At 35.2% G+C, this 11,970-nt stretch overlaps 1 protein-coding gene across 1 annotated transcript; it reads left to right on the top strand.

The window, feature by feature from the left end:
- The first annotated feature begins 3,113 nt into the window (after positions 1-3,113).
- Positions 3,114-11,413, top strand: MC1 (metacaspase 1). The gene is made up of 5 exons (XM_028073562.2): positions 3,114-3,630; positions 9,387-9,720; positions 10,503-10,623; positions 10,725-10,937; positions 11,157-11,413. The coding sequence occupies exons 1-5, from the start codon at positions 3,273-3,275 to the stop codon at positions 11,214-11,216; spliced, it is 1,086 nt and encodes a 361-aa protein (XP_027929363.1). The 5' UTR covers positions 3,114-3,272; the 3' UTR covers positions 11,217-11,413.
- Positions 11,414-11,970: the final 557 nt, after the last annotated feature.

The following is an 11,970-nucleotide window of genomic DNA, read 5'->3' as shown; positions in this document are numbered from 1 at the left end:
TGTTAAAATAGTGATGCGTGGAATTGTGATAGATGATGGTTTTTCTTCAAGGATTAGTAACCCTGGTTCAATTGTAATCATAGGGTGTTTTGATCTTGTAAAATATGAGTTTTGATGTTTATTGATAAGGGCTTCTCTATGAGACCTTTGATACACTAAATTGGCACTTCTTGAGCTAAGAGATAATTATATTATCATTTTGTAAAGTTTATTAAGTGGAGAATAGCTCAGGAAGAATCAATTTAATCAATTAAAACTCAAAGAGGAGTTTTACGTTTCTAGTAGATCGCCGAACGCCGTTGTAGCACCACTTGGACAATGGTCACTAACTTTGCTTGTGCTGGGGAGAATTTCTTTCCGTTGGGAGCAACAAAGTTAGTCAGCTCGTTGACTTGGGGATGCTGAACGCCATTTTTGGACTATCGGACGCTCTCAAATCAGTGAGCCCCAAGAGTTTGTAGTGTTGGGCGTCATTTTTCCTAGAATTGGACGCCATTCTGTTTTCTATTTTGATTCATTTTGGGAAAATTGGGATTTCTTCTTCATTAATCGTTGGATCGAGCTGAAATTTTGAAAGCTAGTCCTAGACACATTATTCTTCATTGTGATCGATGAGATCTTTTATTTGAGGTATGTAGTTAGGGTTATGATTTTCTATATTTTGATGTACTTAGTAGAAACATTGTACTTGAATATCATGCTAATGCAATAAAAATTAAATGATGAATTATTAATGTGTAATTTGAAATAGATAATGGATGAATTATGTTATGAGATGAGTTTGGATTGAGGTAAATTACATATGTATGACATAGTGTGAGAATTTAAGGCTATGAGAATGGGATGAATGAGGTAGGTGTGATTTGTTGTTCTTTGGCTACTTTCTTTTGATTGTGTTTACTATCTTGATAATGTTTATTGTGATGTTTAATATTGAATAAGTTTATATATATATATATATATATATATATATATATATATATATTATAAAATTTAAGTTTTTTTCGTGAAAAATTTGTAAAATGTATTTTTATATACTTAATTGTTGATTTATGTTTGTTATCAACTATATAATGCTTTAAATTTAAATTGGAGTATTACCAATAAAGTGACAAATGGATATCGCTTATTAGTATGTAACCCTAAACTAAAAATATATCGAATAGAAATAAAAGATTTAAAAAGTAATATACTCAATTTAAAGGACTAAAAGGAAATTTAAATATTTAATTTTAAAAAAATATACCTCAATTTAGTTTGTTAAATTTTTTTGAATAAACAATAGTTTTCCAAATCTTGAATGTAAGGCCATTTATTTTGTTCTCTTATTTTAAGGGCTGCCCTACAACCTGCTAATCTCGCCCAAGCGAGCCAGTCTCGCCTAGGCGAGATGAACAAGGACTTGTCCAAACCCTCTGTACGCGAGAGGTCGCTCAGGCGACCAACTCAGTTCTTTTGAGCGAGCGAGCATCTCGCCCAAGCGAGAGGGGTATCGCCTAAGCGAGATCCCGCGTTAGCCCCTGTTTCTTTTTTTTGAGCCCTCGCCTAGGCGAAGGGGGCTCGCCTGAGCGAGCACGTCTCGCTTGAGTGAGACCCTTCAGCCTGAGTGAGGGGCTGGGCGAGGCAGTACGCTATTTGGTTGTTTGGTTGCTTTTGGATGATTGGTAATTGTTTGGGTATGATTGTTATGATGAGGAATATATATATATATATATATATATATATATATATATATATATATATATATATATATATATATATATATATATATATAATGGATTGCTATGTATGCGTGACATAATTCATGAATGGTGAATGATGGATATTGTGGGAACTTGGCATGTGAAATTAATGAGTGGGTTGGAATTAAAGTGACATGGTATTGATATGAGATGAGGCCCTATACTCATGGGGTGGTAATGACCAGAGGTGTGGATTCAACATGTGATACGAATGGGGATTTATTTTCAGAGGTTAGTATGGAATTGTAATCATGATTAGTGTTCTCATATTGTTGATTTATGATTTTTGGTCCGTGTTAGTGTGTAATTCCTTGAAGTCTCTAGGTGGACCTCCGGGGTTGCTCTTCAGTGGTCGGGACGTAATTCCATGACCTCTGTTAGTGGGTGTCCATGGTGGTGCCCCATCTGTATAACTAGGTAAGGATTCAAGGTAAGGTTGCATCTTGACACTCTAAGGAGTCAGTTAGTGTCACCTAGAGCAGACTGACTCCTGTGGTGAGAGTAGCAGTAGGCCTGAAATTCATTAAGGGCTAACCTTGTGGTGAGGGAAATTGATTCATTGTAACACTTGTAACACATAGCTCGGGGGTGAGCAGCTCAGGGGTGAGTAGAGGTATCTACCATAAGTGCGAGCATCCGCTGAATCCGACCAAGTTATATGTATCCGGATGAGTCGAGTTGTGTCTTAGTGTATTGTCTGAGGAGTCATAACATGCTTGATTGATATGGGTATATGAAATCGTGAAAATGTATCTGATTGTATGGATGAAGTCTTTTGTACTCTAGCTTACCCTATTATTTTTATTATTTGTGTGTTCTACTGTGTGGTACTCTCTTGCGATGATCATTTGTTGATGTGAGCAGATGCGAGGAACACCCATAGACAACAGGGAGGTGATGGTTCCGCTGCATAATTTGCATGGGCTGGATCTTAGTTTCTTTGGGCTTTCTTTAGGGCTTTGTCCCATATATTTCGATATGCTTTATTACTCTACTTCTAATCTCTAGACTTTGCTATTGTTTTCCTTTGGCATCATGGTATGCATGATTTTGTAGGGGTTGGATTAAGGACCCTGAAACGTTACATTTAACATCAATAACGTGGTAGAACCTTAAAACTAAAATAATATTTTTAAAATTAAAAGACTCAAAACATTTAACTAAAAAAGAAATAACATTCCAATTTCAATTAAAAAATATATTTAAATTTTCATACTATTTAAATTCCCGAAAAGTTACTGATGTAACAATTGCGGGCTTGAAGATACGACGAAGGTCCGAATGAATCTTCTATTAAAATTCCAGGAAATTAACTTCACCAAATCCAAATAGAAGCTCACTAAATTAAATAATAAATAAAAGAGACACGCTTTTGCCTCTATTCATTCTCACAAACGAAAACTCTGTTAATTAGCTTGAAAGCCTTCGGCGTCTTCTTCGCACCCAAGAAATCGAAACCATACGCCAAATTTCAATTATACCCCCACCATCTTCACTAATTTACAAGCCTTTCTGTGTTGGCAGGTAATCATGTACAGCAACATGCTGGTCAACTGCTCCAACTGCCGCACCCCTCTACAGCTGCCACCTGGCGCCGGATCCATCCGCTGCGCCCTCTGCCACGCTGTCACTCTCATCGCCGACCCACGCGCCGTCCCTTCTCAGCCCCCGGCTTCCTACCACCCGCATCCGCCACCATCTCCCTACAACCACGCGCCGCCCGGTCCCCCGCCCAACCCCCACGGCCGCAAGAAGGCCGTCATCATAGGCATCTCGTACCGGTTCTCAAGGCACGAGCTCAAGGGATGCATCAACGACGCTAAGTGCATGAAATACCTTCTCATCAACAAGTTCAGTTTTCCAGAATCTTCCATCATTATGCTCACCGGTACACCTCTCATCTTTCGATCGCCGCTTTTCTCTCCGTTTCCTGAGATAATTTTTCATGGAATGTCATAATTTAGGATTTTTCTTATCGTGTGAATGGATTTTGCTTTTTATTTTCGATAATTGATGTTTTAGTGTTTATTGCATTGGTTGATTTCGTTTCAATTAATTATTTCGAGCTAACTGAGATTGAGACGCGGGAGTGGTTTTGATTTTTCCAACTGATGCAATTCTCTCAGATAATGCAGGCTCAACTGCTTGTTGAAACATTCTAGGAGTAGACTTGTTATTTATCTATTTTATTTTGATTATATATATTAGTTTATTGTGATAGACTTATTCTTTTGTTTGAAGAAATATTGTGCTTCATATTTTTCAATCTGAAAATTTCCATATCTAGCAGTTCTGTTTATTGCTCTGCTTGCAGCTCGGTAACTTTTTTCACTTTTCTTCAGTAGAGATGGAAGGAGAATTGCTGGAGTTGAGTATCCACTAGGTTTTTTTGAATAATATGGTTGAGAAATAGGGAATCGTCCTCGGTTTCCTTATCGAATAATTTGGAACATTGTCACTTAGGTCAAGCACAGTTTACCCGAATGATTTGAATAAAAAATCAGTCACTATACCTGTGTTTAAAAAGTGACACTTTGTCCCCCAGGCTTTGCTTTTGAAACATGTACAATCAATGACTTTTCTTTCTTTCTTTCTTTTTTTTTCTTTCAAAAAGGAGCATACAAAAACATAACTATATATTCAATGATCTGAACTATGTCTGCACCCAAGACTCTAACAATCATCTGCAGCGTGCCCTGCGAATATAAAAACAAAAGAAAAAACAGGAGCATATCTAAAACTAGGGAACCCATGCCTATCCCTATTGAAATGTTCCCTTACCGTAACTTGCCAGTTTGTCCCCATATCTATTGCCTTCACGGCCTAATACAAAAAGAAATGCTTTTCTTGACAAACACATTTTCTATTAAAAAATGGATAGAAGAAACACAGGTTAGTAAGCGAACTCATTGAGGAATATAGGAATTTTCAGTTTGCACTTAGTTTTATGAATTGTTTCTCTATCTGAAGGTTTTAATTGAATTAATTGTATGCTACTTGATATCTGAATCCTGTATTTTAGTTACTTGCTTGTAGATAATTTGGTCCTTGTGTTAGTGTTTCAATACTTTGTGTGGATACTATATTCCGATCTATCATTATCTATTTCTCACTTTGTTTATTTAACAATTTACCTTATATGTTCCCAACCCAAAGTTATAGTAGCTTTTGAATAAAAAAATTTATCAAAAATTCTTATATGTTTGTTATGAATAAAAGTTATAAAATTGAGTGAATTACATAGTTCATTCTTTATTCTTAAGAATGAAAAAATTAGATGCTTCTCTCATCCTTTTATGGAAGTCACAATACAAGTCATCTGGTAACTCAAGCACAGATTCATCAACTATATATCTGATTTGATTGATTTTATGTTTTGGTGTGTTATAAAGTTCTGATTTCTTGGTTATTTATATAAATAGAACATATAAAGTTTAGATGCATGGTTTCTCTTTTATTTTTCTCCTCATTATCCAAAAGTTGAAGAGAGTTAAATTCAATAAATATCATTTTCTCAATTTTTGGTGAAGAGGGTAACTTTAATAGAACATTTCATCAACACCATTTTTGTCTTTCCATCAAAAGCTTTTGGGAGGAGATGAATCGTGTGCTAAATTTTATAATAATGGGAAGTTCTGTTACATTTTGGCCTAGAAGGTAGGTGGTGAGTTTGTCATATATTAGGAATCAGGTATGTATACTTTCTTCACATAGTATCTGATGGAAAATCCATACATCTTCTCTCTTCAGTCTTGGTTTATGCCAGTTTATATTTAGGCAACAATCACACTGGCTCATTAACCAGCCCTTGCATTGTGTTGTGCCCTTTAAAATTTGGGAAAAATCTTATTACTTGTTACAATTTTACCGGCCTTTAGATAGATTGTTTAACTTTAGGAATTGAGCTTTGAAAAGTCACCAATACGCAATCGTCATTTGTCAGGCAGATTTTTGTCATTTACTCTTCAAGTTCTAAGAATTTAGTCATTAAGTCAATTCTTTTCAGTTTGCTGTTTCACAAAGACAACTCCAAGCAGTAGACTGAAGTCACTTTCATTTTGTTAATCAATCCAAAATATTGGTGCATGGAGTCCAACCTTGAAACCTATAGCGGCATAAGGGATGGTATAATAGGTTCTATACTAAGTTTATAAATACAAACTAAATAATGTAAACTGTATACATATAAATGCTTAAAACATAAGTTCTCCAAAAAGTAAAGATATTCAAAATTAAAAGTAAAAAAATTATAGTCATAAGCTGCACATAGTCAATAACAACTGACACCTACCAATTTTCTGCAACTTTGAATTGCCTATCTGAATAGAAAATAGGAAGGATCAAAGAACTGAGGAAAACAAAATGTAGACATGCCAAGACAGCAGGAAAAATACCATAGCAAAAGAGGTTAGTTGGTTTTCCTAAAAGGATGCCGGATTACTGACCCAAGGTTGGCCAGAAACACAAAACAGAGCTGTGTGTTAGACAGTTTGTGTTTAATAGAAGTTACATAGGAGAGGAGTTCAAAGCTCTATCCAATGAAAAACGAGGAAAATAGCTGCTAATTGGTGTGAAAGATATTTCACAAAATCACAGCATGATGGCTTTTATATAGTAGACCAAGGCCACGATGCAAAATAATGCTGCAATTGTTGCACTATTACATGCAATTTATAACACTGTTTCCATGTACTTATATCTGTCACCTAATCTTGAATACATTTTAACTGTGGTATTTCTATCGACTAAGTAAATGTGAATCCCAAATACATGTTGGAGATTGGCATAACTATTTTTCGATGCATGCTGGATTTTCATTCTTAAATCCTATTGGTACAGAGAAGAAGAAACATACGTGAAACCCTTTTGACATTTAACTAGTTGAAACATGTGCTAGAGAAGTTTTGTGTTCTTGGATGCATGTTGATCTCTAATTTATAGTGTGATAACGTGGCTAACTTGCTCCCTAATCATGGGCAAAATAAATCAGCAATTATCATGAACATGGTTGAAATTTTAGTATTGCAAACATAAATGACAATTGTTGAAAATGTGAATACAATTCTATATTTATTGTAATAATAGTTGTTTATAGACATCTAATCTTTGACTTTGAGGAATTAGAATATCCTCTAATTATGTATAATTAATGTTATAAGTAGATATGAAGTCACATATGCTTGTGTTCAAATACAAGGTTTTCAGTCCATCATGCATGTCTTTCCTCTTTAACAACAATATTTGAACATTGTCTTAAAGTTGAACCTTAATAAGTTCTTATCTTACAAATATGCAACTTAAAAAGAATAATTTAATAAGGCAATATGGGGAACATGGGCTGGAACAAGTAGATAACTAAATGAGGCATCCTGAATAATGCTGGATAGTTTGTGGAAAGATAATTTACTAAATGACCACTTCTAAAATGATAATTTGATATTGAGATGTCACTTCAAACATGCTTACACTGTTGAAATTAGTTGCTAATTTACTATTTAATAACTTTCTGACAAAGACCAATCATGATAAATAACAATATTATAGATCTAGAAAGACAGAGAAAACTTCACAAGAAAATTTAAACATCAAGAAATGATCAACAGCTTTTTTTTTGTATATTATTGATAATGATCAATAGTTTATATACAATGAAGGACAAAATGGAAATCCGTTATAGAAACTGAGTATGATAAAATGTTTATAGTCAAGAATGAACAAGTTATGGTTAAGAGTCCCTCAAAGTTGGGAATAGATATTTGTCATTCCCAGCTTGGACCAAAGACCATGAAAAACTGAAGGATAAAGAACTCTCGTGAATATATTTGCTAATTAAAGAGAAGATGAAATAGGAAGCAATTTAATCAATCCAATATTAACTTTCTCATGTATGATGTGACAATTTATTTCAATGTGCTTTGTACGATCGTGAAACACTGATTGGAAGCAATTTGTAAAGGTTGATCTATTATCACAATACAAACACAGTATCCCAACCATTTGATCTCTTTGTATGTCCATCCCTAGTATTTGTCTTGCAGGACCAAGAGCCTTCATGTTAAACACTCGGCTTAATTTTTCATTAAGCTCAGTTTTATACTGGCTAGCTATAAGGGCATTGTCTACATATAAGAGTAAGAACAACACAAACTATTCGTTTTTTGAGAATGTAGACACAACTATCATAATTGTTTCAAGCCATATAATGATTTCTTCAAAAGACATACCTTCCCCTCCTCTTCAATAAACCCCTCAGGTTGCTACATGGAGACAATTTGGTAATTCCATGTGGAAAATTTGTCTTCATGTCTAATTGTTCCAATACCAGATTATATTGGTTAACAATAGACATCAAAATCCTTATTGAACAATGATTTACCAGAGGTGAGAAGATTTCATTATAGTCTACCCCCTCCACTTGTGTAAAACCTTTCGCAACAAGTCTAATCTTGAATCTCTGTCCCTCCACACCTGGTATTCCCCCCTTTTTGTTTTTTTGGTAGATCAACGAGCATCTATGTGTGGTTCTTCCACATAGATTCAATTTCCTCCATTGTGAGGCCTTGTGGAAGCTTTTAGGTTTTAAACAATATATCTCTTCAGCTGCTATCAAAGCATAGTTGATAAGGTCAGCATATCCAAACCTCTGTGTTGGTTTGGTCATCCTTCACTCCTTATCAGGCATAATGTCATATTTGGAGTCTACTTCGGCATGTTTGGGCCTTCTTTAGTAAGAGGTAGAAGGTTGGTTTACATCCTCTAATACCTCATTGTCTAACACCTCTAGATGGTCTAATCCACACCTCGACGTGGACTTTCTCTGGATCTCTGAATATCATACCTATTTGAGTTTCATCGAATGTGACGCCCTTGCTAACAAAGCATCTATCCTTTCCAGGCTCCAACCTCCATAACTTATACCCCTTCACACGAATGGTTATTCACCTCTCAGCTGTGCTTTTAGTTTGTCATTTTTGACATGTACAACTGCTAAAGTGCCAAACACCCTTAGATTCTCATAATCCCAAGCCTTCCGCTCCATACTTCCATTGAAGTTTTGCAATTTGGAGCAGATGATGAACTCTTGTTTATCAGATAGATGACAATGTTTGAAGCTAATTCGCAGAAGAACATAGGCGATCCAGCTCCTACGATCTCACCATTTCCTAAATTGTTTTGTTCATCCTCTCAACCGGCCACTTTTGTTGTGATGCACATGCAATCGTCTTGTACATCGCTACTCCTCAACCCTGCAGAACTCATTGAACTCCTCTGAAACAAACTCCAATCCAGGGTTTTTCCTGAGCACTTTCAGTTTGGTTCCCTACTAATTACTCATCGTGATATTTATACAAAGCTCTCTTATTTTTTAACTAATCATATTGACATGGTAACTAACTCATGACCACTTGTAACTGCGCCAAATAGTTCCATTCCCAATTCCTTTATTTCTTCTCTAAAACCTTTGTAACGGGAGGTCAAATCCTCTCAACATACCTTTTCACTTTGTCTGGGCTAAATGATTTTAAAATTTGACATGTAATGTGTGGTTATGATTTAGTCCAAAAATTTGGAAGAGTTTATTATCTTACATTTTTATTAAAAAAAAAAAAGAAATTCATAAAGCATTTGAATTTTAAAATGCAGAAGAAGAAGATCCCCATGGCCCCAAATTTCCATCCAAGCACAACATTAGGATGGCAATGTATTGGCTTGCGCAAGGATCTCAACCTGGAGACTCCCTGGTTTTCCATTATTCTGGCCATGGTTCACAGCAAAGGAACTATAGTGGTGATGAAGCTGATGGATATGATGAAACTCTATGTCCCCTGGATTTTGAAACGCAGGGTATGATTGTAGATGATGAGATCAATGCAGCCCTTGTTAGACCCATTCCTCACGGAGCTAAGCTACATGCACTAATTGATGCCTGCCACAGTGGAACTGTTCTAGATTTGCCTTTTCTTTGCAGAATGAAGAGGTTACCTTCTAAAATAATCTGTTGTTTCTGCATGGTTTAACTTTATTATATTTGGCTTTGTTGACTTTAGCGTTGTGATGTTTAATGAAGTTTTTTTAACTTTGCATTGACGCTTCATCAAAAGGAAAAGGGATATAAATGTATGCACTTTTAATTTAATACCAAGTATTATGAGGATTAATAGGCATATAGGAGAATATGGAGGTGGATGACTATACGTGTAGGAAATATTGTATGCCATAGAAAGTTGGAGCGTCACTTATTGAGTAAAGACTGAAGCCTGTATGTGGCGTACTGCATGTGTAGGATAAAACTTATTTATTGCATTATTTAAATTTACTTTGCTTATGCATTTATTCTTTCAAAAATAGAGTTCAAGGGGAAAAGAATTTACAAGAAGAAAACTAAGATGTGTTTTGCTTTTTCTTCCTTTTTTTCCTATATTTTTATAAATTTAGTTTTTACTTTATTTTGGCCTAGATTGTACATATATAGAGAAAAGAGATGGAAGCTGGCGAGAAAGAACCAAAGGAATATAGCAGAAAATAGAGAATAGAATTCTCAGGGGTTTCTACTTCATGAAGGATCTCTTCCTTCACTTACAAAATCCATCAAATTTACAGTGTCTCCCTCGAATCTGATTTCCCCATTTATAAAAATATCTTCTAAGCTACTAACAAACTAGTGAGTACAGCTAATTGTCTAATGTACTAACTTACTAACAGCTTGCGTTGTTGACCCATCATATTTCCTTACGTTCCACTTATTCACCTTTGTAACAGAAATGGACAATATGCATGGGAGGACCATCGTCCTAGGTCTGGTGTATGGAAAGGATCTAATGGTGGAGAAGTTATTTGCTTCAGTGGATGCGATGATGATCAAACTTCCGCTGATACATCTGTAAGTTTCAGCAAATTCAAATTGATTTATCTCTGACCGTGTTTCAATCTAGACCAATTAGATCTGTTATCCAAACATATAATCACTATATTTATAAACAGGCTCTATCAAAGATTACATCGACTGGGGCAATGACATTTTGCTTCATCCAAGCAATAGAGCGAGGTCATGGGGCTACCTATGGCAGCATTCTCACTGCAATGCGCACTGCCATCAGAGATGTTGGCAGTGGCGGTGGTGGTGGAGATGTGGTGACATCTCTTCTCACCATGCTTGTGACCGGAGGTAGTTTAAGTGCTGGTGGACTGAGACAGGTAAATATAGTTTACTTCATAGTTGTTTGATCGTATGACAAACCATGTTTTAACTGTTCCCTTTCTATCAGTTGCTGGATGATATGAAGTTCTGAACTCACTACTTGTATACCACCTATAAGAGTTCCTTTTTTTATCTTTGTGTCTGTACTCATTGAGTTTCCTTATGTTAAACTTACTTCCGCTGTTGTTTTTCCTTGTTGCGTTTTGTTTCGACAGGAACCTCAGTTAACGGCTTGCGAAGCATTTGATGTTTACAGAAAACCTTTTTCCTTATGATACTCAATATTCTTTATTCTGCAATTTGTTTTCATTGTCGCTGCCCCTGTATACGACATTGATTACAATGATACATTAATGTATTATAAAGTAGATAAGATCCTTTTTTGGAAGTTACTGAGGATGTGTTTGGATTATTTATGTTACCCATGAGAATTTTATATGCTCTAATAATAACGATATGGTGATTCGACTCCTGTTTGAATTCCACGTAATACGTAAGCTACTTTCCCTTTCTCCTGATTAAATTAGGTCTGCTATTACCTAAAAGTGTCAATAATAATAAGTGATTGTCTAGTGTTAATGTTGCATCATGTGCATAAGTTTGATGTAATTTTTTAGATTTAAGTTTTAGATGTCCAAATTTAGGGATTGTGCAGAACTAGACAGATCCCAAAAAAAGACAACCGATTTCCAAAAACTGGTGAAAACAGAATTTTTGGATCGAAATTGATTATTCTTTTCTCTCAACCAACCAATTTGAATCAGTTTACAGTTTGACATTTTGCAACTCATCCAAATCAAATCGAACAGAACTGAAATTAATTTTTTAATTATTATTATACTATCCATTCTTTTAGTCATATACGAGAGAAATATTTAAAACACTTAAATTGATTTATGCCAAAAAAAAAATGATAAAGGAATAATATGTTTCACATTTGGTTTATGCCAAAAAAATGTGATAAAGGAATAATAATATGTTTAACATATGGATGGATGAGGTGAAAGAAGAGTTATTCTAATGGTATGA

Source organism: Vigna unguiculata, chromosome 5, assembly GCF_037176805.1.
Source record: "Vigna unguiculata cultivar grain cowpea cultivar isolate G323 ecotype 2 chromosome 5, ASM3717680v1, whole genome shotgun sequence".
Lineage (NCBI taxonomy): Eukaryota > Viridiplantae > Streptophyta > Magnoliopsida > Fabales > Fabaceae > Vigna > Vigna unguiculata.
Note: the sequence above shows the minus strand (reverse complement) of the source record. Positions and strands in the feature narration are given on the sequence as shown.

What these genes read in the sequence shown, in the direction of transcription:
- MC1 (XM_028073562.2), top strand. Translation starts at nt 3,273, where the DNA reads ATGTACAGCAACATGCTGGTCAACTGCTCCAACTGCCGCACCCCTCTA. An exon ending in TTTCTTTGCAGAATGAAGAG is followed by an intron (nt 9,721 to 10,502) that starts GTTACCTTCTAA and finishes CCTTTGTAACAG; the next exon opens with AAATGGACAATATGCATGGG. An exon ending in AAACTTCCGCTGATACATCT is followed by an intron (nt 10,624 to 10,724) that starts GTAAGTTTCAGC and finishes ATTTATAAACAG; the next exon opens with GCTCTATCAAAGATTACATC.